Source organism: Malaclemys terrapin, chromosome 1 (genome assembly GCF_027887155.1).
Source record: "Malaclemys terrapin pileata isolate rMalTer1 chromosome 1, rMalTer1.hap1, whole genome shotgun sequence".
Classification (NCBI taxonomy): domain Eukaryota; kingdom Metazoa; phylum Chordata; order Testudines; family Emydidae; genus Malaclemys; species Malaclemys terrapin.
In genome coordinates, this window is record NC_071505.1 from 6317565 (window position 1) to 6335345 (window position 17781).

Sequence of the window (17781 nt, forward strand, 5' to 3'; positions counted from 1 at the left end):
CAGGCGCACACCCCCAGCACCACGGTGGCATTCCCGTTGGCAAGGCCGGCGTCCCGCCCCTTAGCGACGGCTGAGGGCGGAGCCTCCCGACTGACAGTCGAGCGGCCCAACGGGGGGAGCCGAACGGGCGCGATTGACAGGGGCTGGCGCTCGGCCCCGCCCCCTCGGTTCGTTGCGGCGGCCCCGCCCACCCCCCTGGCGCGGTCTCTTCACGGCGGCGGCGGCGGCGGCGTCTCCATTTTATCCTGCTTCTGTCTCCGCGGCCTCCAGCGCCCGACCCGCCCGAGCCCCGCGACCCGGACCCGCCCGCGACCCCGCCGCCATGAATGAGGAGTACGACGTGATCGTGCTGGGCACCGGCCTCACGGTGAGGAGGGGGCGCCCGGCCGGGCCTCGTCCCCGCTCCCGCCCCCGGGCCGGGCCGGGCTGCGCTGCGGCGGGCTCCCGCCCCGTCCCCTCTCACCCCCGCCCCGCCCCTTACCCCATTCCCCCCGACCCCCCCGTCCTCCCACTTCTCCCCCTGGCCCCGCCCCTTCTCCCCTCCCCCACCAACCCTCCCGTCTCCGCCCCTCCCCCCGCCTCTTGCCCCCTGCCCCCCCCGCTCCTGCGCCATTCCCCCCCCCCTCCCCTCCGCTTTGCCCCCTTCCTCGCATCTCCCCGCCCTGCCGCCGCTCTCATTCATCCCCAGGCCAGGAGCCGGGGCTGGGTGGGTCCCGCCAGGGGCCTGAGCTGGTGGCTGGTCTCCTGCCCAGCCCCGTGGGTGGGTGGGGGTCTCCCGTGCGACTGCGGTGCTAGGATCGGTAGTGGGGTCTCCCTTGCTTGAGGGGGCTTTGAATATTGAACTGGGAAATCAGGTTTCCTGAAGCTGCCTCTAGGAGGCCCCAGGAAATGCAATTGTTAGAAAAAAACAATCCAACCCCAACAGGGCTTTATTGCCTGGTGCTGATTGCTCCCCCCCTTCCCCCCCGAAAAAATGCACGCGCTGGGGTTTAAGGATTTCCAGTTGGGACTCTGATCTCCGGGGGTTGGAGCTGGAAAGGTACAAGCCTAGCTTTAGGGTGGAGGCAGTCAGTCTTTCTCTTCCCCCCTCCCTTCCTCAATGCAGCGTTCATGCTCTGTCAATCCCTGACTGCAGTAGCAGGGGGTGGGGAAAAGAACAAGCAATTGCGTGACTGAGTTGTAAACAGTCAACCAATCCCTTCAAGGGATTTTTTTTTTCTGCTTCTGCTCATAAATTGTCCCTTTTTTCTCCCCTGCTGAAATTTGACTATTGGTAATACTCGGTGCTCTACAAAATCCTTGGTAATCTCTTCCGTCTGGGGTGGAGGAGGATGCTTTGCAGGTTGCAGATGAGACGTAACAATGCTGCTGCTTCAGGGTCTGCTGTTACTGACTTCCTATTATTCATTCTTTGAACTGGGGGGAGAAATCTCCCTCCACCTTAACTTTCGCTAATGCAGGTTTAGTGAGAAAAAAGTCTGAGATGGATTGTGAGTTGCACAGAATAAGAGAGACATGATTCTTTTCCAGGAATGGAGAAAGAAAATACAATATAGCTGTGAATGAATGTTTCCTTTACTGTTAAAAACTGTCTGTCTTGCTCTTGCTAATCTGGACAGAGACACAATTTTGCATTTTGAGGTGGGTGGGCATTCCCCCATTTTCTTTCCCCTGCACCTCAGAGTCAGGGTTGTGATAATACCTTATAAAGAGCTGCATGCACTTCCTACCGTAGGCTAAATGCTGTTGTCACTTACGTGCTTTGGGGACTGATGCTTTACCTATGGTGATAAATAGCCATATTTTTGCCATTTGAGATGGCCTATTTGTTCCTGTAGGCCATTCCCTGTTGGTACAGGATTATTCCTACAGTACGTGTGCCTTAGTCTGGCTAAATGTGTGAAACCAAGGCTTTCCACCCCTTTCCCTGGGGGAGATACCTTGACAGTTGCTACTTGTCCCACCTTCTAAAAGTGGTGAGTGAAACTGATACAATCCTAGTTGGTTTCATTCTCCATCTCCCTGTTAGCAAGAGGGGATCATAGCAACACAAGCTGCTCCCTCTATTTTCCTTGGGAAATAGGGCTTCTGTCTTATATTTTGACTGACTTTAGTACTATGTGGTATTAAAAACTAGGGAAATGGCTCAAGTTCCAAATAACTAACAAGAGACTATTCAGAAACACTTCTGTATTCGGTTCTTCCGCCTACAATAGTTTGACACTACTAATGCCTGAATGCAGCTCCCTGTGATTGTTGCATTTGAAACACAGGATGGTAAAGCTGAGTTGGCAAGCTAAGCACTTAACCTACATATCTAGTGCATTCATTGTGAACTTACATGACTGAGCTACAAGACGAAGTGGATTCTTCTCTTCTGGTTGTCCAGCTGCACCATCCTTGTGTTCATCTTATGAACACACATCTTAAATGGATTAAGATCAACGTGATCTCTTAAGAGCTACAGGTGATCAACAGTTTTATTTGAATGGGTATACTTGAGTAACTGGCTGTATTGTTATAAAGTGCTTTGAATGAAACTTAGCTTGTGGTAAAGGGTAGAATTTAACTGTTATTTCTTTGTACTGTAGTGCCTAGGAGCTCCAGTCATAGTAGGTATTGGATTTAATTGTGAAAATTCTTCTAAAAGACTTTCCTCTTCAAAACAATACTATGAAGAGATAAAATTGAGTTTTTTTTTTTTTTGTAAGAACAGACTCAAATGTGGGGGAGTGAATGCATGGAAACAAGGGGAGGAATGGTATAGCTAAGGGATTGGGATCAATAAACATACACTGCAACTTTGAGAGGGAAATAGATTCCGGCTTTGATGTTTACCACTACTTTTGGCTGGTAATCTAATTCAGACTTGACTACAGGATTTCTGCTCCCTCAAATAAATGAGGTAACAAACAAGAAGCTTGAAATTGTTGTCCTATGGTCAATGTGGCTTTGAGTCCAGTGACTACTTGGGGTAGAGGCTTAGGGCCCGTCTACACTGGCAACTTACAGTGCTGCAACTTTCTCACTCAGGTGTGTGAAAAAACACCCTCCGCCCCGAGCGCAGCAGATTTCAGCGCTGTAAAGTGGCAGTGTAGACAGTGCACCAGTGCTGGGAGCATGGCTCTTGTGGAGGTGGTTTTTTTTAGAGTGCTGGGAGAGCTCTGCCGCGACCACACAAGCCACATTAAAGCGGTGCCAGTGTAGACTAGCCCTTAGAGAGTAAAGCTACAACAGAATGACATGAATAACCTCTTTGCCCTGTTGATCCCCAAACCCCTATTGAAACATCACATGTTGGCTGGCCACATCCCCTTAGCCTCAAGGAATCTTCATCTGAGAGAAGCCGGATAGGGTTCCCTTCAGAGGCCGAGGTAGGAAGATGAGTAAGGCATGTTTTCTAAACTTTCTTGAGGAGGGTGCTTTATGGGACGGTTGAGAAGCTGTGTAAGAGTCTCTGGGGGTTCACATTTGGTGTGTGTGTTTTGGGGGGAATGGAGAGATGTCAGAGCTCCTAGAGATGAGGAACCTTAATATATTCTACATGGAAATACGCTTAACCTGCTTGTCAGAAGTAAACTGTAGAATAACTTGTATCCCTAGGACTAGTGAAGTGTGTCAGCACTCGGATGTCTGTACAGTACAGTGTTGCTATATTGCACCTGTCCTTCGGATTGCCATCATATCAGCACAACTTTTGGTGGACTTACCTAATGTTGCTGAACTCTCAACACGGTGATGTCAAGAACTTTGACATTCCAGTCTGTATAAAACAAAATATATAAAATCCTCATCTTTGCGTTAATCCCATCAAATGGGATCCGCTTAATGAGTCCTCCCTCCAAAGTACTCTGTTCAATGCCATATCCTCTATCACACCACATGCTAACATGTCTTCCTTTATGACATCCCACCACCTTTTTCTTTTTACTAATTTAAAATCAAATATTGTTCTAAAGGCACTTGCTGCTTCCCCCTTTTTGTCACTCACATCAAATGTGAAATAAAATCAATAAGTTGTCAGCTTTAGTATCGCCTAAGCCTTTATACTGGGGCATAAAAAACATGCATTGTCTAGTGGTGATCTTTCTAGACAGGTCCATAAGTTCACTGTTACATAAATGTTGTGGAGAACTGCTAACCTACTGTATTGTCAAATAGTTAGTTTTGATACTTACTCAATTGAGGTCTTATGTCACATTGGGGGAAAACTTGCTGTACAAATTTTTAAAAAGCCTCTCTTATGACTATCCAAAGGCATCACATCACTAACAGTTGAAACATTTAGAAACCGATTACATCTGCTAGTCAATTAAAACAAGCTAATTCCAGAGTTTGATTTTCCAAGGAGCCTGGTGGCATTGGTAGCCTATGAAAAGTAAACCCACACTTATACACTTATGTAAGTCAAATTGGTAGTTCTTTTATTGTTACTTTAGTGCAGGATGGATCAATTGCAATGCTAATTAGTCATGGTATTGATGAAGAGGTGCTGGGATGTTTGTGCAACCCTAAATTACTAGGAAACTTGGTGTTCCTAGAGTTAAAAGTACAGCTGAACATGTGAACTCCTCATTCATGACAGGTTTCACAGATCTTTTGTCTGTAGGAATTAAAACTTAGATGCTACTTGTGACCTATCAAATTAAACATGTATGAGGATGGTGGGGGAGAAATGTTGATCTGTCTTAAGATGTGGTGCCTTTCTGCCTACATGTGTACCAAAAGGATAGTTTGTATTTTCAGAGCTGACTGCTGCAAACTATGATTGCAGTACAACACCAGAGCTACCACATGCCCTGCAGTTTTCTTACTATGTCCTAGAAATCCTGGTGATGAATGGCATTTCAAAGTTGCATGTCAGTAGGCCCCTAATAAAATCTAAACCTTAGTTATTGTAGTTAGAAGTTACGTGCTTAGAGTGCATGTTAGATTGAACCTATGTCTTGGTTCCAGCCTGGTGTTGGTTGGCATCGTAGGGATGGATAGCAGTGTCATTCCATTAAATGAATGTGATAGATCTTCAGAGTGTAAGAGCATGGGTTGAAGTGAAAGAGAGACTAAAGAATGAATTTTTGCTGGCCAGGGTTCGCTGTCAAAAATATTCCCATAGCATGCTTGGTTGAAAAGGTCTAGATAGGCTTACTCTAAACACTGCGAAAGAACATGTCTCACTAATGCCTTTCAAGTATCTGGAAAATATTATTTTAAACAAAATTGATCCCAAACCTCTTGTTACTAATGTTTTCCTCTCCTTATTTTCTTAGTTTAATCAGAAATTATGTAATGGCTTGAGCTCACTTCAGAAAGTAAAGTGTAGTTGGGGCTGGAGAAGTCTGGTTTGATTGCCTGTCAAATCAGTATACATTCAAACAAAGTCCTAGTCATAACAGTATCTCCATGTAAGTCTTCACTCTGTGTCATATAGTAATACACCAAATTAGATTTTTTTTCCACCTTGGCAAAAATTATATAACTAAATTGTAACCACAGATTAAATTGCTATACAAACACATCAGTAGATACTGGTCCTATAGAAAACAATTCAAGATAACTCAACTTTTCAGCCTGTCAGTTGATCTGCATCTTGGGGTTGATTTGCAACTGCATAGGTAACAACTTTGGTTTAGATTCCTTGATTAACCTCAATCTACCTCTGAGGGAATGTAATTTCCAAATGGATGGCATACTGTTTTGTGCACGTCATCTCTTCTGGTAGCTGATTATGAGATGGGATATCCCATTAATCAGAGCTTTAACATTAGCTGACTTAACGCTCTTCTACCTTGATATCCATTGGTTGGAATATATTAATGATAGTGCTGTGAGCTTCCTGGAGATTTTTGTGGGGGCGGGAGGGGAGAGCTTTTAATATACATGCAGCCAGCTAGTATATGTAACTTAAAGATGAGTAGTATTTTCTCTAGTAAGTGAAGATCTTCACCTACTGATACACTGCCTGTCAGGATCACCTGGCTTCCAACTTGTTAGGTTAGAACACTTACGCCTCAATGTGTATTTTAGAGTGGATCTTAAAATTAATACGTAATCTTCTAAACTAGAGGCTGTGTCACAAGATCACTTGAATACAGAATCTTTTCCCCCTATAGACAATGACACAATTGGCTGAAGTTTCGATCATTCTGGCAGTTTGAGGCTGTTTCTGAACTTGTCATACTTGGCACTAAGCTCTAGGAGAAAATCCATACAAACTCAGACCTTTTTTTTTTTTTTTTTTTTTCCTTGAAGGTTTTCTGTTTGAGAGTGAGACTCCTACCATGTTGGCACCAGCAGAGAGAAGCAAATCCTGTTCATGTAAACAGGGCAGGTCACTTGGTGTCCTTGCTTGTGAAAAGCTGTCACTAGGAAGCTTAGCTCAGAGGCACTGGGGCTTAAGTTATCTTTTTCGGTCCCTTTGTTGATATGGGTTCATATCTTTCCTTGCCTGTTACTGTATCAGACTATACTGAATCACAAACTGGGCTCTTGGATGGATACTTAAGCATGAGGCCAAAGGGAATCTGCTTTCAGCTATCTGACAACTAGCACCGAAAGGCCCTCAACCTGTTTTGAAACCTGTGTGCCATGCCCTGGACAAACAGTCTATGCCCCAAGGAGCTTGCAGTCTAAAAGGATTTATCACTGATTGACTGCATATGCTCAATGGCACATTGCTGCAATGAGTATGGTTAATACTAACTTTCACTTTTCTGATTATTCAAACTATCCCTTGGGTGTTCATCCTGATTTATATGCAGAGTGAGCGTGCTAAGACTCTTTCTCATTGCTTATTCATTCTTTTCTTACACTTTAAGATTCCCTGGGCTATCTGGGCCCCTTTCCCTGGCAGAAGCCTTGATGCAGTTTCAGCAATATTTTGTGTTCCAGCAGCCGCTCTAACTTATTTTAAAAACTCCATGTGGCAGGCTGAAGGGCCTGATTTGGTTCTACCAATAAAATGGGTGGAGGGCCACAAACTGCTCCATCTTCAGCCTCTGGGGAGGGAGGTTCTTATTATGTTCTCTGACTAACTTCCCCATCTCAATTTGTCATATGGGCATAAAGTTTCAGCAGTGAGGTCCCAGGTGTGAACTGCTGCACCTGGGGCATGGATGTGGCCTCAAAAGCCTGGTCAGCCAACAAGTTTGCCTTTGGACAGTCTCTATCTGCAGCTATCTTATCAGAGAAAAAAGATGCCCTATCAGCCTGATACAGGACACAACAAGGCTTCATACAGTATGTTGCTGCCTCTTTCACCTTCTCCATCTGACATAGGCTCGTGGCATTTGGGTACAAACTGCTTAAGTTGAACTCCAATGCTGTGTGCGAGAACCTGCTTTTGGTAGTAGTGTAGCAGGCCGTTCGTTGCATGGATTTTAATCTATTACAAATGGATCTTAAATAAAATTGTGTTAGTTCTTAAAGCCTGAACTACAAGAAGAATCCAGGTTAGACAAGTACAGAACTGAAGGAATGAGGCAACTAGAACACTTTCTATGAGTTCTGCCAAGCTCCAAATTAATCTTCTGCTGCTTCCTCTTAAGATTATCTTGCTGGAAGTGGCATACACCTGTGAATTGAGAGAGATGAGGCAAAAGATACCTAAAATGCCCATTTGTGTCACTAATGGGGAGAGGAAGTCATCTGGCTTCAGGAATTTAGTTATTGAAGGCATTAGAATAACTCAGATATGTTAAGTTGACTTTATTCTTTTGTTTTGCAATCCTACTCCGCTTTCTCATGGAAATGATCAGTGCTGTACCACCATCTGCCAGACCTGACAAGCCAGTGTTTTGGCAGATTTTAATTTTTCAAATAAGTCAGTGTAGGCACATGGCGGACAAGCCATTCTGTTAATGAGGACCTGTCAAGCCAAATCCACAAGACAACAAATGAAGACTCTGCAGGTTAATTTAGTGAACAGAGTCCAGGGCTTCAAATCAGCCAGTGAATTAATTGCACTTGGTAAATCCTGTTGTTCACTGTCAGAATACAGCTTGGTGGCACCCTCTCTCAGGTAGGGATCACTAATCTTAGAGAAGCAGAGCTGGCAATCAGTGTGGCTTTTCTTTCTGGATTGAGCAGTAGCTAGGCTAACCCTCCTTCAGGACAAAGGCAATCTAGACATGTAGTTATGCATTCCATTTGGGTGCTATGTAACTAACCAGCAATAACTTCACTTTACTCGAAAGAGATTCACATCTTCCTGAATTCTGGCACTGGTAGGTGCTGAGGAATGTTGCTGCTGCAGTGTTACTGTTCTTAGTGCAACATCAGAGCTCCATCTGCTAGTGTGGCTAACATGTGAATTCAGCAGACCTTGATCTTACTATAAAGAGACCACAGGCTTGATTTGGTGGCGAAGACACTCAGCCGGGTTTATTGTTGACAAAGCACCATACTAGTGCCCTGGCTCCATGGTTACAGATCTAGAAACATGTATGACCACAACAATGGGACCAGCTCAGTGAGTATACCAAGATGCTGCCCCCTTGGCTGGCCAAAGATGCCCCTTCTATGATTTCTCCTTTTATACATTGATACAAACAAGTTACTTACGCTCCAGATATTGCTAGTTACCACCTTCTCCTTGTATCTGCTAATTTGAACAGAACATCCTTATCCTGTCATCCCATCCCTATCTTATAAGGGATTGGTATGTTCCTGTACCATCTCTTAAGAATGTTTATGTAGTTACTTGAGAACTCTGGGTGTTATTGTACCTTCCTCTCCTGTCAGGAATATGCTTACTTGGTTAGCCAAAAATTAGTGTGTTTTGCCAAGGCTGAAGAAAAAACCAATGTCCCCTTCCCCCAAACCCAACCAACACAAGCTAGTATCTTAAGAGTAAAGTACCGCTTAACTTGAGCTTGAAACTGTGTATGGGTGGGAGTCAGGTTAGAGGCAACACTCCAGTTACAGCTTGACCTAAAAATGAAGTGAAGACAAGCCCTTAATGTGTTCTAGTTCAACATATCCATGTTCTGTCTACAAGGCTTGTTTAAGAGCAAACAAGGGTTGACTAGCAGAACATTCTAGTTCTGTAACTTTTTTTTTTTTTTTTTGAGAACCATACACTAAAATGTAGACCCACAATGGGCAGATGTTTGGACTGTTAACCAATATGGGTTAACAGGTTCACTTAGCATTGTGGTAGACCAGACTCTGGAAAAAGAGAGAGAGCAGTGGACAATGCTGAAAATAGCAAACTAATCACAACATAAGGTGAATGTTGGTGAAAGAGCCTGGCTAGATATGATGGCTTTTGGCTGACAGCTGCATGCAGCAGGTTTTCAGGAAGTTGGGAGAAGAGGCATTAGTTTCACTAAAGAAGTAAACTAAACCCTTGGCCATTCTAGAGGGCAACGTTTGACATCTGAATGTCTTAAGGATGATTGTTAGCATATCCAGCTCCAGGTCAGATTTAAAAGTCACTGTCATTGAACAAAAAAACTTCAGAAACAGACTTCAAAGAGAAACAGCAGAACTAAAATTCATTTGCAAATTCAACACCATTAATCTGGGCTTGAATAGGGATTGGGAGTGGCTGGCTCACTACAGAAGCAGCTTTTCCTCTCCTGGAATTGACACCTCCTCATCTATTATTGGGAGTGGACTACATCCACCCTGATTGAATTGGCCTTGTCAACACTGGTTCACCACTTGTGAAGTAACTCCCTGCTCTCCATGTGTCTGTATATAATGCCTGCATCTGTAGCTTTCACTCTATGCATCCGAAGAAGTGAGGTTTATACTCACGAAAGCTTATGCCCAAATAAATCTGTTAGTCTTTAAGGTGCCACCAGACTCTTTGTTGTTTTTGTAGATACAGACTAACACGGCTACCCCCTGATACAGGTCAGATAGCGTTCATCTGCCAAGCTAATAGGCATGACCAAAAGACTTACCATCACTATTGATGCCTCTGACCATGGATGTAGAAGTCAAGGATAGAATGTGGAGAACTACCACTTCACTCTGCAAGCTGTGATGGGATAAGAGGGAAGGTCCTCTCGTGGATTGGTAACTGGCTAAAAGATAGGAAACAAAGGGTAGGAATAAATGGTCCGTTCTCAGAATGGAGAGAGGTAAATAGTGGTGTTCCCCCAGGGGTCTGTTCTGGGACCAGTCCTATTCAACATATTCATAAGTGATCTGGAAAAAGAGTAAACAGTGAGGCGGCAAAATTTTGAGATGATACAAAACTACTCAAGATAGCGAAGTCCCAGGCAGACTGCGAAGAGCTACAAAAGGGTCTCACAAAACTGGGTGATGGCAACAAAATGGCAGATGAAATTCAATGTTGACAAATACGAAGTACTGCACATTGGAAAACATAATCCCAACTATACATATAAAATGATGGGGTCTAAATGAGCTGTTACCACTCAAGAAAAAGATCTTGGAGTCATTGTGGATAGTTCTCTGAAAACATCTACTCAATGTGCAGCAGCAGTCAGAAAAGCGAACAGAATGTTGGGCATCATTAAGAAAGGGATAGATAATAAGACAGAAATTATCATATTGCCTCTGTATAAATCCATGGTATGCCCACATGTTGAATACTGCATGCAAATGTAGTCGCCCATCTCAAAGATATTTTGGAAAAGGTTCGGAAAAGGGGCAACAAAAATGACTATGGGTATGGAATGGAGAGATTAATAAGACTGGGACTTTTCAGCTTGGAAAAGAGACTAAGGGGGGATATGATTTGAGGTCTATAAAATCATGACTGGTGTGGGGAAGGTAAATAAGGAAGTGTTATTTACTCCTTCTCATAACACAAGAATCAGGGGTCACCAAATGAAATTAATAGGCAGCAGGTTTAAAATAAAAGGAAGTATTTCTTCACACAACGCCTGTGGAATTCTTTGCCAGAGGATGTTGTGAAGGCCAAGACTATAACAGGGTTCAAAAAAACTAGGTAAATTCTTGGAGGATAGGTCCATCAATGGCTATTAGCCAGGATGCACAAGGATGGTGTCCCTAGCTTCTGTTTGCCAGAAGCTGGGAATGGGCGACGGGGGATGGGTCACTTGATGATTCCCTGTTCTGTTCATTCCCTCTGGAGCACCTGGCATTGGCCACTGTCAGAAGACCGGATACTGGGCTACATGGACCTTTCGTCTGACCCCCGTTCTTATGCTCTTACTCTGAGAGGTGGTCCCTGTTGAACAGGGTTGAGGCACAGAGGGGGCATGTGCCTTTGCTGCTCTCTGTGCTGGTCTTTGTCTATACAATTGCTTCAGGGCTGTAAATACTTCAGTTAGTTGGAGCAGAAAGGCTATGAATTTTTTCAAAGCTGGTTGGGGGTTTAGCCACAACTCCAGCTATCTTCAATGGGAGTTGCATAGCTAAATCTAGTTACATTGAGACTTTCAGAGCTAACATTTCTCTTGGAGGAACCCAGTTTCATTGATATGCTCAGCCTATCACTTCAGCTATTTCTCAACAGGCCCAATGTAAATGTGTTCTAACTTCAAACATGTGAATGGCAAGAAGGGCCACAACTGGGTCAATGTTAAATGACTAGTGGAGTCCTTGGTCTAATGTTCAGTAACATCTCTATTCTTAAAGGGCGCATGCAGCAGCAGTATAAAAATTGTGTTGGCTTTTAAGTCAAATTCATAAGAACCGTGGTGTGTTGATATGCTCTTTTGCACATCAATCGGCTTGAACAGAAACAAATGGCAAAATAAGCCTTCAGTTTTAACTGAAGCTTACTATGGAAATATCAAGACCTTGAGTCCTTCAAAGCTTGGCTAGCACGTCTAGGGCTGTTATAGCAGCAGCTGCATCTCCCCATAAGATGGACATCTTTAAACTGTAACCTGTGGCCCCACAACAGGCAGCTTTCCTGGCTTGACACACATGCACTGTAAAACTTCCCAAAGATTATTGGGAGAGCCACTGTAGCTTCTGTTTTGAACAAAGCTCAGCAAAACTGTAACACAGCTTGGGTCTTCTACAGTCCATGTCAACACTGATGCCAGGCACTGCTTTCCTTCTAATTTGATGGGGGGAGTGTGGGGACAACTACTACTTGTCCTACCTTTAGTGGACATGCTAATCTGCAGCAGGGGAGATTTGTGTTAGATATTAGGAAAAGATTTCTAACTAAGATCTGGAATAGACTTCACTGCAGGTTTTTAGGAACAGGCTAAACATCTGTCAGGGATGGTCTTGTAACATTACTTAATCCTGCCTCAGTGCAGGGAACTGGACTAGATCTATTGAGTGCCCTTCCAGCCCTACATTTCTGTATATCTCCTAGTCTGCCAAAAGTCACTTGCCTATAACAGGTTGACAAGCTTCACTCTGAAAAAGAGATGTTCACAACGTGGAGTGATACTTCAGACTGAATATCTAGAACAGCTGTTTTGAAACACTTGATATCAATGGCTTTTATCACGAACAAAAATGCTCAAGACTAGCAGGCTTGTATTGACTTGTCAAATCAACATTGGACTTTGGATTGCTTGCATCTGTTCAATTTTTGCTGCTTATAAGTTGCCTTGCAATAAATAGTAAAATAACTACTTCGGCATATACTCTTTGTAACAGCATCTTAAAAAGATGCCCATTCCTCACGTCTGCCTGGTGGCCATGTTGTCAAAAACTACAGCTTTCTGGCATGTAGTGGCTACATACTCCAAGATCTACCATACTCTTGCTGTCTATCCCATATTGTCCCTACCAGCCATCTTGCTTTGCCCATCCAACTTGTATTTATGGGGCAAAACGGTCAAAAGTGGTTTGGGTGCTGTTAAACTCTACCCAGGTGCTGCTCCTGTCCTTAGTGCTTTCATTAAAACAGCATGACTTGCTCCATGCTGTTTCAAAGAATTGAAGGAAAGAGGGTTGGGGGATGGGATGACCCAGTCCTATAACTGAAGTAAAAGACTTTCCCTGCATTTAAAACCTCCTCTTATTTGTACAGGAATGCATCCTCTCTGGCATCATGTCAGTGAATGGAAAGAAGGTCCTTCACATGGATCGCAACTCTTACTATGGAGGTGAAAGTGCATCTATAACACCACTGGAGGATGTAAGTACCTAGAATAATGCACTCTATTGTACTCACTCCTGTACCTCCATGGTCTTGCTTCTAAATCTTTGTGTCCTCTTCCTAACTGAAGATTGAATCTTGCCCCTGTTCCTAAGGGGAGGATTAACTGCACATCTTACCAGGAGTGCAGCTAATACAAGTGTGGAAGAGACCAAAAATGTAGCTGACACCTAAAACAAGGAGCCTTTGGTCTTTATTCCTGCGCTACTTGGGGAGCTTAACACTAAGGACAGTTCGTTCAGCGTCACGTGTCAGTTGTTCAGTGTTTATGCTAATAGCTAGTATTTTTAAACATGTCTCTAGAAACAACTTGATCCAAAATAGCTTCGTTTCGACTGTCATGGATATGACTTGGCTGTCTTTTGTATTGCTGTCCCGCTTACTGAGTGATGTGACTGTCATGAAAACGCAACAGTGTGTCAAGATGTCGATCACTCCGATAGGATCAAAAGTAAAAGCACTAATGCATTTTAATCCAAAAGGCACTGACTGGGATAGACTTAATTGTTTAGCTCATTTACAGCATGAGGATTGCAAAGCGCTCTCAACATCCTAGCCCCAAAGCTGCAGTTGCTGCGAATCACTGATCAATATCCTATTCGGAATTGGTCTCGGCAATCTCAACACATAATCCTACAATATAAGATGGACAAACACTAATTCATATGGAAACTTTAGTTTAAAAATCAGGCTCACAAATACGGGTATTCTTTGCCCTTCTGCTCAGTGAGGCAACAAACTTGATCAGCGGAGTGAAATTATTCTTGCAGTATTCTACAACTGCAACTTCAGTTCAACAGGCCACAAACCTGACAAGCTTGTCTCCAGTTTAAGGGCTCTGTATTAGAGGAAAATCAGACAGAGGCAAGCAGGCTACCTGATGCTATACCTAAAGTAACAGCTTGATGTGACTTTCACATGGCATCAATTAGTCCAGTTTCCGACAAACTAAAATCTGGCTGGCCCCAGGCTTGCAGTGGGAGGGCTATAGGTTAATGCACCAGAAGTTTTGGCATGTTCTGGGGAGCATAAGCATGTATTTTGATGAGATTATTGTAAGCTTGCAGATTCATTAATGAATAGTGCCTGTTTTCTCCACTGTATACGAACATTTATCCTTTTTTAAAGCTTTACAAAAGGTTTAACATACCAGGATCTCCACCAGAATCAATGGGCCGAGGAAGAGACTGGAACGTGGACCTAATTCCAAAATTCCTTATGGCTAATGGTAAGTAACTTAACTTAAATCAGACCGAAGGTCCCAAGCTAGTAAACTTTCTACGTATCAGTCACTCTAACAGCTACTATTAAGGACTGGTTTCTTGCTGAATCTACTCCAGGGCTTGAAATACTGCCCATCCAAACCAGCCAGATACGAGAGTGTGATCTCGTTACTTGTAATACCCATCTATCCTCCAATGGCTAATTACACAGGTGTCACGGGTCTAGCTGTCTTTCCAACTGAGATGTTGCACATGAAGATCTGTCTCCAGTAGATGCGCTGTAGCATGCTATGCTACTCTAAAGGAATCCTAAAAACACAACTGAAAATCCAGTGTGTGTGTGTGTGTGTGTGAGGGGGGAAGTCTGTAGATGACAAATTAACACCTGTTTTGCACACCAGTTAATCAGGGGAAAAGTTGAGCCATGACTAGTGAAGACTTTATGGAAAAACACACTCTAAAATCTCTGTGCTTACTAAAGCGAGGTTTTCGAATTTTTAGGTAGAGTGGATGCCATAAGTACTGCAGCCTAATTTAAAAATTGTAGGAAGAAACAGTGACTGCAATTGTGTAGGGTGGGAAAATATTGAGTTAATAGACTATATAACAGCCTGTCAGTGGCTTGCATAGTTCTTGACTCCAGTGATTCCTTCCCAACTTTTCCAAAAACTTATTTCTATAACCACTGACAACTTCAGTAATACTGCGTTTCCTGCTCCTCAGTCCTTACTGGCACTGATAAGTGTTCTGGAATGGCTTCCTCTCTCTCATTGGCAGCTGCAGAATTTTTAGGGTGCGGTTGTCTTATTGACTGGTCAGCAACTTGTCCTGTGGTGTGTCCCTGGGTACTTAATACTTTCAGTCCGACAGCGTATTATTTCTGGTGACTTTTTGTCGCTGAAATATATGTAAGGGGTAAGACACTACTAAGCATAAAGCTTGTCTTTGCATAGTGAAACTACTTTGTGTGCAGAACATTAAACTCAACTATCCCGCAGACCCACATGAAATCAACTAGGGATGTGACTTTTTCTGTCAGTAGGCTAGGTAGTAGTATGTACTTTCCTGCCAGGGATGTATTCATAGGTTCTGGAGCGGGCGGGGCGGGGGCCCACCCTACAACTGCATACAAGTTTTTGTTTAACTTGTTTGGATACTTGTCCATAAAACTGGAGTATTTAGTTGAGCTACTACAGTCTATTCTAGGTAACATTATTTGCAAAGTTAAAACTTGTCTAAATGTTGCTATATGTAGCAGGCTCCATAATAAAATGACAGGGATACTAATAGAGCGGGGATAGTGTTTGTAATATTCCTGTATACTTACCAAAGCTATAGTGAGCGTAATTTGTATCCAAGGAAGCTGTTAAACTGCTGTAAACTGGCTAAAATTAATAGAATGTCAACGTTTTCATAAATCTCTACAACTTGTGCAATCTCTACCCTGTGTGTGCTAATCTGGGAATGCTGTGGCAGAGCAGTGCTCCTAGCATTGCGGGCGCTCATCCTAAACTGCAAAAGCACTCTTCTACCATAATGGGGGCCCTGCAAAAAGAGGAACAGTCCTCTGTCCTTCAGACAGAGTAAATGCTCACCTGGCCACAGACTGCTGGCTGACTTTTCTGCTGAAACGTCTTAATTGCAGGTCAGTTGGTAAAGATGCTGCTTTACACAGAAGTCACTCGCTACCTAGACTTCAAAGTGACTGAAGGAAGCTTCGTCTACAAGGGAGGAAAAATCTACAAAGTTCCTTCCACTGAGGCAGAAGCCCTGGCATCCAGTAAGCAGTTATACGTCGTTATACTATTGCTTGTGTCCTTCTGAGAGCTCATAGCTGTACGCTTAAATATTTGGCATTTCATCTGCAACCACACTCTAGTAAAGGGTAACACGAGTTGATTGATGTGTCAAGGTAATGCTGCACATTAGCAATGCTGTTTAGAACGTGCTCTGTTCCAGCAGCACGTGCTATGCCTGCGTATGGGGATCCTCCTCAGCTGCTCACTTTCCAAATGGGAAATCTACTTTCTGCTGCGAACACCAGACGTGGTCAATGTAGCTAGCGCAGAGCTTTGAACTGCACCCCACCGTAGCACTCTTTTGCTTGGAGCCCCTCCCCCTTACAGTAGCAGTAAGGATGCTGCCTGCCATGTGGGGTTGCAGTGCCATTCAGATTTGATCCACATCCCCTCCATGATAGCCAAACGCAGGTGTGTGGAGAAGTGCCTTCCAGGCAGAGGTGGTGGGGCGAGGAGGACTTCAGGACACAGGCGGGTGGCTGCAGGCAGGTGCAGGACCTACATTTCAGTTTTGTAACTCATTAGCTGTTACCCTCCCTCGGGGCTGCATGCCCCCCATTCTGCCATAACTGGGGTGGGGGAGCCTAAGCCCCTCTGGGGGGCTGCCACTGCCAGCCTCCCCTGTCCTAGCCCCACTTACTAGACCCTCACTCACCCTCTCCCCGGCACAGCTGGGCAGCTGTAGAAGGCACAGCCCTCAAGGGTGCGCTCGAGCTGCTACTGCTGAGCAGGCCTGGCTCACCTCCTCTGGCAGAGGCAGAAGTATATCTGGGGTGAAGTATGAGGCCAGTGCCAGCAGGGCTGAATGCAGGTGGCGATGCTTCGCACAGAACCAGAGCAAGGTGAGCCTCCTGGGGAACTAGGCCCCATGCCCATCGTAGTCTGACTCCCTTCCCCCCCACCTCGTCATGACTGAAGAATGTCTGGAACAAATTTGAATGGTGGTGTAACCTCATGCAAGTCATTACGCCAAGTCCTAATTGGCTCTGACATGCTCTGCCCCCATTGGGTCTCTGAGGGATGGTCTCTCTCTAGAACAGGGGTGGGCAGACTTTTTTTTTTTTTTTTTTTTTTTTTGGCCTGAGGGCCACATTGGGGTTACAAAACTGAATGGAGGGCTGGGTAGAGAAGGCTGTGCCTCCCCAAACAGCCTGACCCTCTGCCCCCTCCCACTTCCAACCCCCGCTCCTTGTCCCCTAACTGCCCTCTCCTGGGACCCCTGCCCCTAACCGCCCTCTGGGACCCCCCATCCAACCTCCCTACTCCCAGTCCCCTGACTGCCCCGACCCCATCCCCGCCCCCTGGGACCCTGTGCCTATCCGACTGCACCTCCCCTGCCCAGAACCTCCGCCCCATTCAACTGCCCTCTGTTCCCTGACTGCCTCCCAGGGCCCCCCACCCCTTATACAACCCCCCCCAGCCATGCCGAACAGAGCAGCATGTCTGGCTGCTGCGCCAGCCGGAGCCAGACACGCTGCCACTCTGTTCGGCAGGAGTGCACCGCTCCGCCGCCCAGTGCATGGCCCGTGTGGCTGCATGGCTCTGCGGGGGAGGAGGGGACAGCGGGGGAAGGGGGTGGGGGCAAGACTCCCCGGCTGGGAGCTCAGGGACTGGGCAGGACGGTCCTGTGGGCCACATCTGGCCCATGGGCCATAGCTTGCCCACCTCTGCTGTAGTACAGGACTAGCAG

The 17781-nt window shown here is 45.0% G+C and overlaps 1 protein-coding gene across 1 annotated transcript in view; it reads left to right on the top strand.

The window, feature by feature from the left end:
- The first annotated feature begins 210 nt into the window (after window positions 1-210).
- The window catches only part of GDI2 (GDP dissociation inhibitor 2), a 29131-nt gene continuing 11560 nt past the window's right edge, over window positions 211-17781 (top strand). Inside the window, exons 1-4 of the mRNA XM_054015461.1 lie at window positions 211-367; window positions 12941-13048; window positions 14198-14297; window positions 15938-16072. Of these exons, the coding sequence (XP_053871436.1) occupies window positions 323-367; window positions 12941-13048; window positions 14198-14297; window positions 15938-16072 (388 nt within the window). The 5' untranslated portion in view covers window positions 211-322. The remainder of the gene's footprint in view (window positions 368-12940; window positions 13049-14197; window positions 14298-15937; window positions 16073-17781) is intronic.